At 36.9% G+C, this 19,135-nt stretch overlaps 1 protein-coding gene across 1 annotated transcript in view; it reads right to left on the bottom strand.

The window, feature by feature from the left end:
* KIAA0825 (KIAA0825 ortholog) overlaps window positions 1–19,135 on the bottom strand; it is a 441,165-nt gene that overhangs the window by 350,041 nt on the left and 71,989 nt on the right. Inside the window, exons 4-5 of the mRNA XM_056112442.1 lie at window positions 9,843–10,011; window positions 5,094–5,763 (exon numbers count right to left, since the gene is read on the bottom strand). Coding sequence (XP_055968417.1) covers window positions 5,094–5,763; window positions 9,843–10,011 — 839 coding nt within the window. The remainder of the gene's footprint in view (window positions 1–5,093; window positions 5,764–9,842; window positions 10,012–19,135) is intronic.

The following is a 19,135-nucleotide window of genomic DNA, read 5'->3' as shown; positions in this document are numbered from 1 at the left end:
TATCAAAGTCATATAAGGAAACTATAAGAAAAAAACTTCAAGGTAAATATAACTGAAGTATTCTACAGTTGATATATACTCAAGGAAATATTAGCAAACCCCATTAGAGAAATGCATATTAAAACCACAATGAGCTAGCAATAGGCCGGAGCAATAGCACAGCGGGGGCTGGAGCAATAGCATAGCGGGTAGGGCATTAGCCTTGCAAGCGGCCAACATGGCCGACCCGAGTTCGATTCCGGCAGAGCCTGGCAAGCTCCCCGTGACGTATTCGATATGCCAAACATAGTAACAAGTGTCACAATGGAGACGTTACTGGGCCCGCTCGAGCAAATCAATGAACAATTGGAGGGCAGTGACAGTGACAGTGAGCTATCACTGTACAACAGTACAGTGTGAGAATGGACATCAGTGAGAATGTACATCAAAAAGAGTGAAAATAAATATTGATAAGAATGTACCAAAAAAAAATCTTAAATTTGGTACTCTGGTTGGCAAAATGCAATCTGGTGCAGAACCTCTATGAAAAATTTATGTAGACTAAAACGCCATTACAAGAGTTAAAAAAATTAAATAGAAATCCATGTATCCCAACAATACCACTCCTAAGTTTTTATTTAAAGGGCCTAAAAACACTAATTTTTTTTAAAAAAATGCTGTGCCCCTATATTTAACGCAGTCTTATCCACAATTTGCAAAGCATGGAAGCTATATAAATGCCTATCAACAGCTGGACAAAGAGGCTGTGGTGTATAGATAGATAGAGAGATAGATAGATAGAGATTATATATGTATATTATAATTTGTAAGTGGAGAGGAACACATTCGCAATATTCTATCTGACAAGCACTGTAGCATTGTCTTCCCGTTGTTCATCGATTTGCTCGAGCGGGCCCAGTAACGTCTCCATGGTGAGACTTGTTGTTACTGTGTTTGGCATATCGAATACGTCACGAGTAGCTTGCCAGGCTTTGCCGTGTGGGCGAGATACTCTCAGTAGTTTGCGGCTCTCCAAGAGGGGCAGAGGAATCAAACCCATCTCAGCTGGGCCGGCTGCGCGCAAGGCAAACGCCCTACCACTGTGCTATAGCTCACAATGTATATTATATATAATATTATATATAATTAAACATATATGTCACTGTCACTGTCACTGTCCTCCCATTGTTCGTTGATTTGCTTGAGCGGGCCCAGCAACATCTCCATTGTGACACTTGTAACTGTGTTTGGCATATCAAATATGTCACGGGTAGCTTGCCAGGCTTTTCCGTGCAGGCGAGATACTTTCAGTAGCTTGCTGGGCTCTCCGAGAGGGGCGGAGGAAAAACAAATATGATATATAAATACTATGGTTTACATGTATATACCATGAATATTATTAATATATACAATAAAATACTAATCTACCATTTAAAAAGTATTCACACCCTTTGGGAAAAATTGCATGGACCTTGAGATGATTATTATAAATGACATAAGTGACATAATTATAAATAATTATAAATAAGAAAGACTATCCTTAATCATGTCACTTAGTTCTTTATTCCATATAGTCTTTTCATGTATATAACCTTATATATATGAAATATGAATAACTAAAGGATAACTGGAAAAAACAAAACTAACTTCTAGATTTGGAGAACAGAAGAAAAGGGGAAGTTGGGGGATGAAAATGAGTAGAGAGGCATTTTTGGTGATGGGATGGTACTTGAACCTTCGAGAGGGAATGGTGACAATTACAGGCACATAGAATTATAAATCTAAGTCTCTAATATTGTATAGTATTGTAAACCAATGAAAAATCAATTAAAACACTTATAAATGAAAATATATGCTTTGAAGGAAGGAAAAATAGAAAATATTAACAAATTGACTGCAATACCACACTCAAATAATCATGTGCCACAATCAAATGGGATTTATACCCGATGAAGGGAAGAATCAACACACAAGTCAATAATTGTGACACATAGCAACAATTAACTTAAATATAAAAATATTGTCAAAGAAGTTATATAATCTCTATAGATGCAGGAAATACAATTTGTAAATTTGAAATTCTTTTATGATAAAAAAAACTCAACAAATCTATAGAAGAAATAGAAGTGTATAGAAGACATGTATATAGTGTATAGAAGAAATAAATATAGTGCATAGAAGAAATCTACTCCAATATAATAGCCATACATGTAAAAGTATGGAAGAAAACTAAGTGCTTATGGATAAATGGACAAAGATGTAAGATCTACTTGTATGTGTCTATATATCTATGCAAGCACCAGCATACATAGCTACGTGCCACCAACTTATGCATCTATCTACTGAATGTAAACTTCACATGTGTATTAGAAATAATAATGATTTCTAGATTACAGAGTGGTAAGAAAAGTTAAATGAAATAACGTATGTCTCATACACTAAATGTGTGCTATTGTTTCCTAAAGAATTACAATAGTTTTTCACCAAAATATAAGATTGGGTGTGCATAAAAACATAAATGTATACTAAATATAACATAACATATAACCCATTAAAATCAATCTACATTTTACTCAAGCAGTAACATAATTATAATTGTTACTAGTAATAATGACAATTATGCTCATCTGTACTTCTGTACTAAATAAGATTTGGTCATTAAGATTGAAAAATATGACTGTCACTGTCACTATCACTGTCCTCCCGTTGTTCATCGATTTACTCGAGCGGGCCCAGTAATGTCTCCATTGTGACACTTGTTACTGTGTTTGGCAAATTGAATATGTCACGAGGAGCTTGCCAGGCTTTGCCGTGCGGGTGAGATACTCTCGGGAGCTTGCTGGGCTCTGTGAGAGGGGCAGAGGAATTGAACCTGTGTTGGCCTGGTCAGCCACGTGCAAGGCAAATGTCCTACCCGCTCTGCTATACATATTAAATATATACTTTGCAGTTCTCATATAATATTAGTAGCAGTTATTATCTCTAGCTCAAAATGATATCTGCTAAATACCTTGACTCTGGTAGTTGCCTAAAAAGCTGAACTGAATTGTTTTTCAGGCAGACCAGAGCACAGTGCTGTGTGAAATGTCTTTCTTTTACAGGTGATAAAGTTTCCAGTTGTGCACTTTGAGACTAGTGAATAGTATGGTGGCCAAGAACATGGTTTTGGGGATCCTAAAGACCTAAATAAGAATTCTGAGAATATGATCCAAGACAAGTTAAATTTCTTTCTTTGCTTAAGAAATTGGGATAATAATAGGAATGAGATGTACTTGGCACAAAGGTTAGCACATGAAAAACATTTATGAAGTGATTTATACTAATGTTCTCATGTTATCCCATGGGTGTAAAAAAGGGAAGGAATGATGATTTAAATCAATAATTTAGTTCAGATAAAGGAGTTTGAGAAAGATTGGTATATCTTGACTTGTAGAAAATGTTTCAAATTTTGGAATTAAAGTTTGCACTGAGAGTTTTGTTCCATGAATGGAAAAAATACATCAGTTGTAACCCTTTAAGACTCCATACCAACTTGTATAAAGAAGGAAAATCTATTTGATTTGCACAAAACTGTAATTATCTTAGATTAACTGACTTCGTAGTCTGTCATAACCTAAACTTGACTGATATATTTCTATTCCGTAATGTGATACAGCTTCCAGAGGAAAATCATTTTAAAGAAACATTAAATCATTTGAAAATCATATTCAGAGTACTTTGTTATTCTGGCACGTGTTAAAAAGAAAGTGAAAATATAGTGAGCTATGGAAATTTTTATAAACTCATCATAAATTCAAAATAGCAATTCATAACTAATTTTCAAATATTAAAATTACAGTCCATAAACTATATGTACTCCAGAGTTTTACGAAAAAGCAAAATTAATCATAATTTTTAAAACAATTATTTTACCTTGAATTATTTTCCAACTGGTAGAAATGAAAGTGACATAAAAATTATTACATCACAGTCATTTCTTTCCTTTTGAATAAAACAAGAAATTACAAAATCATTTCTTTCTATATATTCCAGAGGAATTAGCAGAACTCTGAAAATCACCTATTGTGAGGGGCCAAAGAGATAGTATAGCAGCTAAGATGCTTGCCTTACACATGGCTGACCCAATCCTGGAAACATATATGATACCCTGAAACTCACCAGGAATGACCCTTGACCACTGAACCAGGAATAAACAAAACCTGGGCACTTCTGGGCAGGCCCCCAAAAAAACAAAATTCAGCTACTGTAAAATTGTTCTGCATCTACAACAAATTATATCATAAAATTTTGTAATTCATACTTATCAGAATTGGTTAAACAAATAATAGCTAAATTACATATATATACATATATATAATATAATATATATATATATAGACAGTGTTGCTTGAGCTATTATTTGAACCAAGAGTATTCTTGGCTCTGTGCTCAAGAGTCACCACTGATGGTGCTCCTCTGGGTACTATGTGGTACCAGGGATAAAATCAAGATTGGCACATGTGTCCTAAAAAGGCAAGCTAAGCACTTTAACCTCTATACTGTCTCTGCAGAGAATAGTACACTAAAATAGTACCTAAAATAGACCAGCAAAATAGTACACTTTGAAATTTCCAATTTAAGTTACCGAAAATTTTAAGAAATTTCTAGTAACTCTTTTTAAAAATCTAATAATACTTTGGCTTCAGAAGATATAATGTGTGAAAATTTATATTTATATACTTTATGTACATATTTATAACTGGGTATATATCTCTCTACATATGTGTTTTATACATATAGTTGTTTGGGTAAAAGTATATAATCAAATGAGATTATATTATATAGAAGTATACATATAAATTATATGTCATATAATTTCACTGAAAGCTTTGTGCAACAACAAGAAAAGCATCCCTTACTGGCAGATCTTTCCAATCAATAATCTTTAAAATTTTAAATTCTAAGTGATTTACTTTTGTTCTTACAGAAAAAAAAGCATAAGAGGAATGTGTGCGGCAAAATTTCATATTTATTTTCAAGTTTGCAATAGCTTAAACCAAAGAGAAAAGTGTTGGAAAATTAAAGATATCAAAAGGCATAAGTTAAACCAGACAGAAATTTTGAAAATCACTAACCCAAAGCATGCACTGCTCCTCTATGCCTGCCGGTGCTCTTGCTTGTTTTAATCACAGGGACAGCACTTTCTCTGAACTGCAGCTCACAGAAATTTGCAAGAAATTTTGCCATTTCTTCTGTAGCTGTATCCAGGTACGTTTCCTTAATGAATTTCACTGTGGAGGCTGGATCTAATATTTCACTCAGGATGGTAAAATCCTCTTTTATCATCGAGTATAACTCACACATTGTTCTCTGGTATCCATGGACCACTGTGTCTAAATTTGATCCCCTGCTGTAAGAAGGAAGGCTTTCTTGCAGAAGTTTAGCTAACAGTTTATTCTGTATGTTTTGGTACTTGATTATAACTTCTGATACCGAATAAAGAAACAAAAGCTGTCGCAGGCACTGAGTCTTCAACAATTTTTTTTGTTGCGAACAGTCTATTTCATTATGGCTTTGTAATTTGCTCACTAGAAAGCGTCGCAGATGGAGTCTTAGATCGTCCCATATGGACTTCACGTCCACGGAGGAATGATCTTCAACAGAATGAAGAGAAGTTCTAGAGAGGACATGGAAAGATGCTTCACTTAAGGTTGATGGGAAAGAAATGCTGCTCTGGCAGGAGATGTCCCAAAGTAGATCCAGTACCATTTCTTCTTGATGTTGTTCATTCTTCAACAGGTTTTGCTAATAAAAATAAATTATGACATTAAAATTATGATTGCCGGAGTAACATAAAAAGTTCTTTTTCATAATACTTCATTGAAACTCAAAACTAATAGTCGAATGCTCTATTTTTGTTTCCTGCATGTGAAATTTAATTAAGTCATCTTGCAAGTTTTAACTCTGGAGTCTATTAAATTTTGTAAAGTTCAGCTGATGAACTATGTTTTTCATTACATTTCTACACATAAAGCTTTTAGCCCTCATTGTTACCAATCTCTGATACACACTGAGCTACACAGAGCTGCTGCTTAAAAATTCTAAATAAAAATCTATAGTAAAACATCAATGAAAATGGATTTCTAAGACAAAATAAATTCCAGATCATGTCCCTAATTAATTCTGGGTAGATAATTTTCATGCCTGAATAAGTATACTTATTATTATAAACCCCAAATGGAGACCTTTAAATATAGTATGTGCCTTGGGGTTACTAATAGCTGCCATACTGAGAAATAAAACTGAATACATTAAAAGATTTTAACTTTCATTTAAATGAGTTTTTGAGAATGATGTTGAGAAAGGTTTTACTTGGAAATTAGTCAGAATACTTCAGTTTTCTTTAAAGAAATAACTACCTAAAAATGACGGTGTGGGGAATTCTCTCAAATCAGTTCCAAAGTGATATGAAATTATTTCTTTTCACTTTCTATGTTAAAATAAAACAGTGGTAGGTATAATAACGAGCAGTGACAAAAAAATAATTTCCTTTTGGACTTTGAAATACTTTGAAATACCTATACAACATTCTTCTGACTTTCATAATTATGTCTGCCTCAAGTAATGTTGAAATGAGTGCATATTTTCTGAGTAGCAACAAGCCGATTATAAGAGAAATGGAGCAATCCAGAGGTAGTAGAAGGGGTAAACTGCTGGCATCGGACATCAATGACCTTGTTTAGATTCCCAACACCACAACAGGAAGCCTCGATTACTGCAAGCAATGATCCCTGAGCACAGAGCCAAGAGTGAGCTCAGAGAACCATGAGATGTGGCCCTAAAACCCAAACCTTCCCTCGGAGAGAGAGAGAGAGAGAGAGAGAGAGAGAGAGAGAGAGAGAGACAGAGAGAGACAGAGAGAGACAGAGAGACAGAGAGAGAGAGAGAGACAGAGAGAGACAGAGAGACAGAGAGAGAGACAGAGACAGAGAGACAGAGAGAGACAGAGAGACAGAGAGAGAGACAGAGAGACAGAGGCAGAGGCAGAGACAGAGGGAGAGGGAGAGAGGCAGAGAGAAATGAAACTGAGGTTCAAGTGTCAAAAACCCAAGCTGGTTTAAATATTTTATTGAAAGATACCATAATTACTCAGAATTATGAACATCTCTTAGTTTCCAGAAATTCTCTCTCAGTCATTCCAGGCACAGTAAGTCTGAGTTAATGTTCAATTTCTCATAAATTGTAATGCCATTATCTACATGGTGTCTTATACAGAAAGCAGTTTCCAATATAGTCTCTGGCTTACTCATCAAGAAAACCCTGTAATACACAGCTGAAAACCCAACTAGGGATAAAGCCACTGAAGTGCAGCAACGTGTTCTAGCTCATTTCCAAATGTCATTCAGAGCAAAGCTTCATTCATAACCCAGAAATAGTGCCCTTGACTTCATTCTCTTCTACTGCGTTTATTCTAGAGAGCCACACCATGCATGGATCTTTCTGAAGCTTTACTCTTTCGCCTCTCCTCTACTTAGATCTTTTGATACTTCAGGAAAAGAAATGTCCTCAGAGAGTCCGATGCTAGCATTACAGCAAATTTCATAACACAAATTTTATAAAACTTCTAAAGTCACGTTAGAGCCTCCAACTTGGGTTTCTTTCAATCACTCAGTAATGGTCAATAATTAAGTGGTGAATAATAGATCATAGAGATACAAAACGTACTCAGTATGATTGTTTCAATTTTGAAAACACCTTCAAAATAACTGCCATGAGAGCTTCTATTTCATATTTCAACTGCTAGATCATTAATAAATAATTTTCCATTGAAAAAATAGATGTATAAAAAATGCTGTCGACATCGATACTTTTAACATGTGAAAACTTGATAATAAGGCTGTTTGATGTGGACCTGTTTAATAATGTGGTTCTTTCCCCTACAATAACATGATCAATTATGTTGAAAAGAAAAAACCTAGGTCTGGAACAAGCCTATCAGCCTAATGAATTTGAGCAAAACTAAGGCACCCTTTGCCCTGCAGTGAATAGAGAATGACTTATGTGTGACAGATTAAAAGATAATTAAAAGCCTTTGCTTTTAATTAAATGAGAAAGCATTATTACATCAATATTAATGAAATTCAATACACATGGCTCTTAATAGAAATTAAAGGAATAACTATATCCATATTCTTCAAGGCTCCACCTTCAGGAGATAATGGGCGAGAGGATTTTCTTTAAAGAATAAGGCTTCAGGGCACAGAGTCTTCCTTTCTCTTCTTTTTATTACTTTGTAAACATTAAAGAGACATCTGCAATAATAACAACAGCCAAAAACTATTTTCATCTCGTTCTGTCATCCTAAGCCATCTACAACCTCAAGATATTTTCCACATCTGCCTTAGTCAATGTTTGATGTTTTGACAAAAACAGTGCCATTTTTTTTCTCCAAATTAAAACCATAGCTACAGAAATACTGCTTTCTAATAATTGCATTTTTTTTCTCTGAGAAATTGTTTTTGTAAATTAACAAACTTGGGAGATGTAGGTGTAATAAAGGAGCTAACGTTTCCTCTCTGTTATTTCTTCTTATTGGTTTTGGGGCTACACTAGGCCTTGCTTGTGGGACCATGTCATGACAGGAATTGTATTCCTTCATGCTAGCCCTTTAAGCTAGACCTCACAATAACTTCTTACTGAAGGCTATGAAAACTTCTCTAATCTAGAGGACAGTGAGGAGATAGCTCAGTCAGGATCATCTGAGTATCTATCAGAATCATGAATTCCCTGGCACGGAGACCCCTAAAATCCTGGAATACAGGCTCTGTCTGTAGGAATTCATGTTTGATCCCAGGTGCCACATGGTTTGCTGGGCAGAAACCTTCAAGTGCTGGACTGGTAGTAGCAGTCCCTGAGCACTGTGCAGGGTGATCCCATTACAGATCCCATTGAACACCCCCCAAAACTAGTCTTTACCCATTAACAGTGCTCTATATTATTTCCATGACTGCAAATAACTGGATGTGTGAGGATGGTGAAAAAATTCTTACTAGATACAATATTATTATTCTTAATAATGAGCGCAGAAAAAAAATAAGCATTGTTAACGGACATCAAGTGCAATAAACACAAACTTATCTGGTAGACAATTGTGGTAAACACCAATACAATCCGTGGTTTTGATATGCTACACATTGTACTACAAATCACCCAGAAACTATAATGTTTAGTCTCCATTTATTATTTAAAAAAAAAAACCTTCATTTTTATTGATTAAAAATCATGGTTAAAAGTAAAAGTGGGCCACAGAGTAGTACAGCTTATGATGAGGTATTTGCCTTGCATGCAGCTGACCCAAGTTTGGTCCCCCACATGGCCTATGGTCCCCCAAGCTCTGCCAAGAGTACACACTGAGAACAGCTGGATGTGGTCCAAAGACAAAACAAAAACCAAGCAAACATCTCCCTGCATTCTGTTGGGAATACAGAAACAAAATAAAACATAAACACATAGATACGGTTGGCTAAGGGTGAATTCTAAAATTAACATTAACATTTAGAAGTGGAATTAATTATATTCCTTAGTTACCCACCCCATAGGGCTGGAGCAATAGCACAGCGGGTAGGGCATTTGACTTGCATGCCGCTGACCTGAGCTCGATTCTTCTGCCCCTCTTGGAGAGCCTGGCGAGCTACTGAGAGTATCCCGCCCGAACAGCAAAGCCTGGAAAGCTACCCGTGACATATACGATATGCCAAAAACAGTAACAACAAGTCTCACAATGGAGATGTTATTGGTGCCCGCTTGAGGAAATCGATGAACAACGGGACTGCTACAGTGCTACCCACCCCATGCCACACAATAAAGGGTTTTTTTTTTTTTACCAGTGTTTGAAGAAATTTTCTCAAATCTCCATGGGGGACAGAAGGTGACTTTGTTGAATCATATTCATAGTTATTCAGCCATTCAATGCAGTCAGTTGTTGATTGCAGCTGCACATCTGGACATTGTTTGTTAACTTCAGACTGTATTTCTTTAATACAGTGTTCTATGCTATAAACAAAAAAGAGAATTATTTTTGTAGGAAATAGAGAGTCCATGTTATACTATCACAAGTCCTAGGTGCTTAGAAGTGGTACGATTTATGTTGAACACAACTCACAAATTTAGAAATCATAAATGATATAAAGCTGCAACAAAATGTATCTCCCTACATAATTGAAAAATGGAAATTCAAGTGTTTTAACAGTTTCATTTCAAAGGCCATAGGGGAAATAGAAGGTACTTACCTACCTGGGAATGAATAGAATTTGTGGTACAACAAAAACAAAGCATAGATACAAGAGAAATAGTAATCCTCTTGACAGGCAATTCATGGAAGATGGAGAAAACAGTCGTGATTCTGAAGATCAGAAACATAACTCTCAAGTTCAGTGACTATATAATATTATGAAGAGTTTGAACGGGGGAATGTTGAGAAGTCACAGAGAAGTTACAAAGGTCGTATAGTATTAAAAGTTGTGGGTCATAGTGGAGTTAGGTGATAGAGTAATGGGTAAGGTGCTTGCTTTGCACATGGCTGACCCTGATTTGATTCTCAGCACCTGGGAGCCTGATTCCCAGGCTCCTGGGTCCGGGTACCTGAAAGGGATCAGTGAGCACTGAGTAAGAAGTACTGCCAGTGTGCCCCCCTGGACAAAATAAAGTTGTATATACAGTGTTGCTGCTACTAAATCTACTGAAGTAACTCCCAAAGATTAAAGCTAAAAAAATGCATATGAAATACAGATTGGAATTAAAACAAAAGATTGGCAGTAAGTCTTTATGTGTGGTGAAATTATTTTAAATTTGCTTTCCCAACTTTTCTAGATTTTAGAAGCGATAATATGAAACCTTTCACTTACAATTAAATAAAAAACTAAGAGCAGAGAAAACAAGCTCAATGGAAGTTTGTAATATACATCTGTTTTTAACATCCATTCAAAATTTTTAGCTTTAACACTCAGCAGATATATTGTTACTTCAATTTTTATCTAAAGATCTGTTCGTTTATGATAGTTAAGTCTCTGTGGGGTAAATGAGTGACCTTAAGAGGAATGTCATCTTTGGAGCCTCATGGATATGACATATTACTACCACCTGATGGCAGCATATTTAAACTGCAAGAAAGCCTAGAAATAGGAAAGATCTTTTGGGGCTGAATCCCCTTGTCCAACATGGAACTTTGTGTTTGTCTTTTCGTAGTACTAGGAAATAGCATTCAGTGAAATGGCTGCTACCATTTTGAAAATATCATTGCATTATTTATTCAATCCATGAAACAGAATGAAGCAAACCTTGGAAATCACCCTCTGACTATTGAAAATGATGTCATGACAGACTTCAAAATGTATTAGGTGTAAGTTGTTTATAAAATATATATTGCATGAGTTTAAGGAAGATTTTTTGTGTGTGTGAAATTAAATTCATTTTGAATTCAAAGCACAACTAAATTCAAACTAAATTACCTTGGAACAATACATACTGAGAATTAAAGAGTCTTTTCATGAAAACAAAGAATTCAAAAATACATATATATAAAATATGTATATGTGTATATACATATGTATATGTATATGTATGTGTGTGTATATATGTGTATATATATATGTGTATATATATATGTGTATATATATATATGTGTATATATATATATATATATATCCCTCTTCAGGGCTGGAGTGATAGCACAGCGGTAGGGAGTTTGCCTTACAAGCGGCCAACATGACCGACCCGAGTTCGATTCCTCCACCCCTCTCGGAGAGCCCGGCAAACTACCAAGAGTATCTAGCCTGCACGGCAGAGCCTGGCAAGCTACCCGTGATGTATTCGAAATGCCAAATACAGTAACAACAAGTCTCATGATGGAGACGTTACTGGGCCCGCTCGAGCAAATCGATGAACAACGGGAGGACTGTGACTGTGTGTGATCCCTCTTCAAGACACAGGGTACTCAATTTCCTGGTAAAACAGCTCTGCCCAAGAATGCTTGTTCTAAGTCTGTGAGACTACCAAACATTTTCTTAACTTACACAAGCACACCTATGCACTTGGAAACAAGGTATCCTAAGCAAACGCCTCTTATCTAGAGACCCCTTATCAAAGGAATTTTTTAATTGCAGCATCTTCATATGTTTCATTCAATGAAACCTAATAGATTGCAGCAATGCGAAATGGAAAAGTCTCCACAGTTAGTCTACTTAAATCTGTTTCAGTAAGAACTCAGCTTTTAGACTAATCTATAACATCTGAATCGGGGTAGAGGCCAATAACTACAACTTTTTAAACAGGATAAAGCCTTGAGGGGTTAGGTATTTTACTAATTTGTATGAACACTGATAAAGGGGATGAAGAGTTGTATTTCAGAAGACCTCCCTCACTGACACAAACTAAGACAGTTGCTTTTAAAATCACTTTGCCACAAGTTTTTCAACGCCAGAATTCATCACCTGCACAGTATATATTTTAGTTTGACTACTTCGTATTTTGGTTCATCCCACTGTCTGTGGTGGGTGGAAGGAGGTCTATATCCTTATTATTTATAGGATGCCAAATTTAACCAAGGTTTTCAATAACACGGGATTTGGCCTTTGTTTTGGTAGGTGTTTCGGTTTAACTGTAGCTTGTTTCAAATTTCTTTAGAAGTATGTCCAGGGGCCAGGTAGACAGAACAGTGAGTAGGGAGCTTGCTTTACACACTGTGCACCTGGGTTTGGTCTGGAGCACCCCACAGGATCCCCTGAACACAGCAGGAGTTAAGTCTGAGCAGCACATGGTGTGTCCCAATCACCCTCTACTTGTTGCCTCCCCCACAAAAGTATAAAGTCATGAATAAAATAGCCAAGGTCACCCAGCAAACAGAATGTCAATGAATACATTATTAGATTTCAAGCATCACATTAAAAATGTAAAGAATGTAAAAGACCCTAAAACTAGATGTTCTTCCTTAAAATAGTTAAAATTTGTAAATTTACACTATTAGTTGTCCAAGCAAGAACTTTTATAGCCATCTACTTAGCTTTATGAAGCATCTTGATTTGTTATTAAAAGCACTGAAAACATCCTGCATGGTCATCAATAAGAAAGAACATAGTTAAATAATAATAACATTTATTCAGGGAACTAGATCCATGAAATTAAACAAGTTAGAAATGCAGATATCAATATGGATGAACCTAGCAAATAAAATGCGAGGTAAAGAAGAAAAGGTACATATAAAGCACACAATATGACATTTTGCACATAATAGATAAAAAAAAACATTCACATTCAGGTTTACAAACAGAGGTTGTGCAAGAATAAGAAAATGTGCTGGAATGAGCAACACCATAAAGCCAGGCAGAGTGTCTAAGCAGGAGGAGAGCAGGAAGAGGTGTCCAGAGAGCTTTAGCTGTACTGGTCATGTTTTATTCCTTAAACATGAAGATGAGCACATGAATGTTGACCAAAGTCCTCTGATTTCTCATTAGCTGTCACACCATTTCTTTCCTCTGTTTATTTTGAGGGCTACTCCTGGCTCTGTCAGGGTCACTCCTGGTGGTACTCGGGGGGACGTGTGTGGTGCTGGCAATTGAACCTGGGTAGGTTGAATGAAAGGCCAATAGCTTACCTCTTCTTCTATCTCTCTGGCTGAATCACAGCATTTCTCAACAAATTTGAAATTCAATGCATTTTAATTATAATGACAAGTATCCAAGTTAATGATATCTGCAAACTGATAAGTGGTTGAGTATAAATCAATTTATAAACAATTTTTAAAATGCAACAAGCAGTTTGCTTTTAAAATAAATATCTGTGGTAACTTTCTCACACGAAATCCACCCCAAGTCTCCTTACGTATAAAAATAACTTATTGGAGAGAGAGAGTAAAAGGGAACGTGCCTGCCACAGAGGCGGGAGGTGGGGAGAACGGGGTGGGCGTGGCTGGAGGGATGCTGGGAACATTGGTGGTGGAGAATGGGCACTGCTGGAGGGATGGGTACTCGATCATTGTATGACTGAAAGATAATCACAAAAGTCTGTAAGTCTGCAACTATATCTTACAGTGATTCATTTAAAAATATTAAAATAAATAAATAAAATTTAAAAATAAATATGACTTATTGAAGAAGGCATTATAACATTAGAAACATTAGACAAAATCTGGTCGGAGCATAGTTGCCATGACACACATACTAAGAATCAGAACACAATTAAGATATGGCAAGCTACCCGTGATGTATTTGATATGCCAAACACAGTAACAAGTCTCACAATGGAGATGTTACTGGGCCCACTTGAGCAAATCAGCGAACAATGGGAGGACAGTGTTACTATACCTATAAGTATTTCTGTCCTATGAGAAAGACACTCAATAACTAGTAACAATCCAATAAGACTCGATTATAGGTGTGGACAACTTGCCAACAGAGTATACAGGCAAGCCATAAAATTTGTCTATGGGAGGAACAGAAAAGCCTTCTTCTTAGATACAAGAAGATGACATCAAGAAGATTGATGCTCACAGCTTCATCGCACTTAGAATTCCTTGATCCCTGAGAATTCAGTGCTAATCATCTAATATTACTTCCATGCTACCTTAAAATACATATTGATTTTGATAATAAAAATTAAAACTTTATTTGCAGGCCACAATATATTTATTGAAGTACATTGGGGTATATGTGCACTCTATTAATTCTAAACCAATTGAGATGTAATATAATTAAACAGCATCTAATAAACAATTGAGGTGTCTCGGGAGTTCAAGATGCCGCTCTGTTTAACGTTCATTGATTTAAAGAAGGCCTTTGATTCTGTTGAGACCAAAGCGGTCATTGAAGCCCTAGCCAATCAGGGCATTCAAGCCCAATACATCAGGATCCTCCGTGAGCTGTATTGCGGATTCACTACCAGGATCTCACCATTCTACAAAGAAGTGATCGTTGATGTCAAGAGAGGGGTGCGGCAGGGTGATACCATTTCACCGAAACTCTTCAGTGCCACCCTCGAGAACATCATGCGACGACTGGAATGGGAAGGAATGGGAGTGAAGATAGATGGTCGGCAACTACACCACCTCCAATGCTGATGACATTGTTTTAATAAAACCAAACATCATCCAAGTGGCACAAAGTTGGCCAACTTCGACTATGAGTGTGGAAAGGTAGGACTACAGCTGAATCTTACGAAGACAATGTTTATGAGAAACAGCCTTGTTCCTGACGCCCCATTCGCTCTCAATGGAACGACCATCTCCGAATGCAACAGCTATGTGTACCTAGGTCGAGAGGTCAACATGACAAATGACCTGGCACCCGAGCTGCGCAGGAGGAAGAGAGCGGCTTGGAACGCCTTCAAGAGCGTCAAAGAAATAGCTAAGAGGATGAAGAACCTCCCGGGCACATCTCTTTGATTCCACTGTTCTTCCTGCATTAACATACGCCTCAGAGACCTGGGCCCTATGTAAACAGGATGAGAACGCTATTCAGGTCTCCCAAAGAAGAATAGAAAGAGCTATGCTTGGAATATCACGTTTCACTCAAATGAGAGAAAGAATCCGGAGTTCCGACATCCGTCGACGATCAAAAATCAGGGACGCTGTCTTGTTTGCCAAGGCGTCAAAAATCAGATTGGCTGGTCACATAATGAGATTTAAAGACAACCGCTGGACTAGAGCTGTTACCGACTGGATTTTGAGGGATGTCAAAAGACCGCGTGGCCACCCACCTACGAGATGGTCAGACTTCTTCATCAAGATCATGAGCGATCGGTTTGAGGTTCTTCATGATCCCAGAGCGAACAGATGCCATTGGGCTACACTAGCACGCGACAGGGACAAATGGAGACGTTACTGGCACCCACTTGAGCAACTCGACGACTAACGGGAAGTTAAGTGATTAATAAACAATAGCAGCTCAAGTGCTAATTAATATCAGGCTGTAGTATGGTTAAGGAGAGGGAGTGGAATGGAGAAAAGAAAGTAATTATAGTGTCAAATCATAAAATGCAAGCTTATTGTAAAAGTGGGCTGGAGCGATAGCACAGCGGAAGGGCGTTTGCCTTGCACGCAGCCAATTTGGCCGACCCGAGTTCGATTCCTCCGCCCCTCTCGGAGAGCCTGGCAAGCTACCGAGAGTATCTTGCCCGCACGGCAGAGCCTGGCAAGCTCCCCGTGACGTATTCGATATGCCAGACACAGTAACAACAAAGTCTCCAACAGAGACGTTACTGGGCCCGCTCGAGCAAATCGATGATCAACGGGAGGACAGTGACAGTGACAGTGATTGTAAAAGCACCTAGTCTTTATTATTTGGACGCAACATAGCTCAGGGGTGGGGAAGGTAGAGTCCACTAGTAAAACTTATGAAACTTGTTTGATATGAAAGGTTGTACATATGTTTTCAATGAAGATTAGATGTTTTTAAGTTTTGAAAATCAGGATAGGACAGAGTTTAAAGTGTGGGCAATTTGAATATTCAAGTTTTTAAAATCCTTTATCTTTCTGATGCTCTTGTTTATACTTTTTGCCAATAGCACAAGATTATTCTAAACAAAAATCTTTTCAATGGCACTTAGAATTACTAGAGAATTATTAATAGGAAGAGAGCTGATGAACCAACATTGGTATATATTCAAAGTATAAATCAGTCACACAACAAACACTGATTTCCCCAATAGAGGCATTTTTAGATATTTTGATAACATTATATTAACATTAATTAACTCATTTATATAAACATAGTTAAATTAATTAATATATTAAAAAGTATTCTTAAAACAGCAACTTCAATTCTTTTTTTAAATTTTTTTAATTTTTATTAGTGAGACACCATGGAGTACAGTTGTAGACTTACAAATTTTTGTGCTTGGGTTTCAATTATACAATGATCAAATACCCATCCCTCCACCAGTGTCCATTTCCCACCACCACGGATCTCAGTATCCCTCCCACCCACCATCCGCCCTCCCAATCTGCCTCTGTGGCAGGGCATTCCCTTTTCTCTCTCTCCTATTGGGTGTTGTGGTTTGCAAAAGAGGCAATGGGTGGCAATCATGGTTTCTTAAGGATGTGTTATAAATAAAATATTTATACTGAATTATTTTCTATTCCATACTTTTGGTCATGCCAAAAAATCTATTCATTCAGGAAAAATATCCTCAATATCAAATTCTATTAACATTATTTCTTTGTATTTCTCAAAAGCATCTTCCCATTTCCATTATTATCAAGATGTAATGTGCTTCAGTTCTTATCAGTCTTTCATCTGGACTATACTAATTGCTCCTCCCCTTCTTTCCCCAAGATAGACCTAACGTATCTTTTATTCAGTTACTCTCTGAGGAGCTTTCTTTCAAGGTACATTTGTTTTGGTCTTAAGGACATACTGAATGGTGCTCAGGGCTGACTCCTAGATGTGTACTCAGGGATCACTACTGACTGTGCCCTGAGGACCACATAGGTGTCAGAGATGGAACCTGGGTTGGCTTCAAGCAAGGCAAGCACCCTATTCTCTGTACTATCTCTCCAGTACCATGGAAGGACTCTCTTAATTCCAAGGACAATAAGCATACTGGAGAGAGGCCAGGAAGTGAGAAACTTCAAAGTGGCTGTAAGAGTCTCTTCTAGACACTAGAATAAATGGGGAAGGCGTTCAGGTTCTCTCCACGTGGCCTGATTTGATTCAGCAAGATAGGAAAGACTGGGCATTCTGTTCCCATGAAGAAACACAAACCTTAAGTACAAACAGAAAATTTTAAAAGAGAGATATTAATTCAAATCCTCTTATTATTTATAAAATAATTAATATGTGAAAGTGAGTGTATTTTATTAAAAATGTATCTGTGAATAAGCATGGTTCAATTGATGATGTTGGATGCTGATAAGCCATGTATCAAATATTCTGCCACTATATAAAGCTGATGTTCCCCTCACTTTTGCAGCTTGTGGATTAAGACATATTATTCATGATAGCACTTCCTGATCTCTCTTTAGGTTAGAAGATGAAAAACAGGGATTCTACACCAGCACCAGGGAAACTTATGCCCCGAGTTACACAAAAATCGCTTATGATATGAAAAGAGAAAGGTAAAATTAAATTGACTGATATAATATCAATACAACTGAACAGTTGGAGCAGAAAAATCATCCCGTGTCGTATTGTGAGACCAAAAGAGCTGTGATACCTTTATAGCCTTGTTAAACTAATAAGTTCATTCAGCTCAAAAACATACTGTGGTGCAAAGCGTAGTTCTCAGAGGCAGAACTGAGCCTATGAGCACCACATTCCTAGTATTCCTTGTTGGCAGGTTATTTACCCTCCTGTTAGCACCAATCTTGATATGTGTTAAAAGTAAATGATTCACCAACCATCGCCGATTTCCACTGCCAGACCTATGAGTCACCTCTCACTGACTTGTATGAAAACGAGGATGTGAACGTGAAAATGGTCTGAGAGAATGACAGCCTCTCTTGAAGGGCAGGTGAAGGTTCAGTAACCTCTGGGCACCCCAGTCTATTCCGGTGAATCACTGCTTTGGGGAAGCAAAAGACCCCTTGCCTCATAAAATCTGATGATATTAAGAAGAGGGAAGGAATTCACACATAGATGCCAGGTCACAGCTAGAAATACAACTTTTAAAATTCAGGATGAGGGAAAATACCATATTTAAAAGATAAAATACTAATGTTTTATTTCCTTTTAACCATTAGGAAAACCTATGTCATAGAGATTCTGGTTACTTATTCGATGTGCACTGTTGGGAGATAAATAGAACAGTTAGAATACAAAAATGCCAAGGGTAATTCGACTACTGCAGTGTAAGTGTGGCATAACTGATTCGTCATGACACACAATTTTCTAAAAGCTATTCTGTTAGAAGGCAATAAATGAGTGCATAAATGATTTACACTCTTCTGAACCATGGTTATTATTCAGTATTTTATTTTTAAAAATATATACACCCTATACTATTATGTTTATTCTCCAGAGTATAATAAAAACATAATTGAATTTGATGAAAAATAGACTTGATTCTAAATGTAGCATGCAGCACATACAGCTACTTCCTTATTTTATCCCTTGTGAAGATCAATGGTCACTTGAGGTGCTTCTGTTCTAGGTTCGTTTTAATATATGGGCAATAAAATATTTTTAAT

The sequence above is a fragment of the Sorex fumeus genome, unplaced genomic scaffold (genome assembly GCF_029834395.1).
Source record: "Sorex fumeus unplaced genomic scaffold, SorFum_2.1 ptg000018l, whole genome shotgun sequence".
Classification (NCBI taxonomy): Eukaryota; Metazoa; Chordata; class Mammalia; order Eulipotyphla; family Soricidae; genus Sorex; species Sorex fumeus.
Note: the sequence above shows the minus strand (reverse complement) of the source record. Positions and strands in the feature narration are given on the sequence as shown.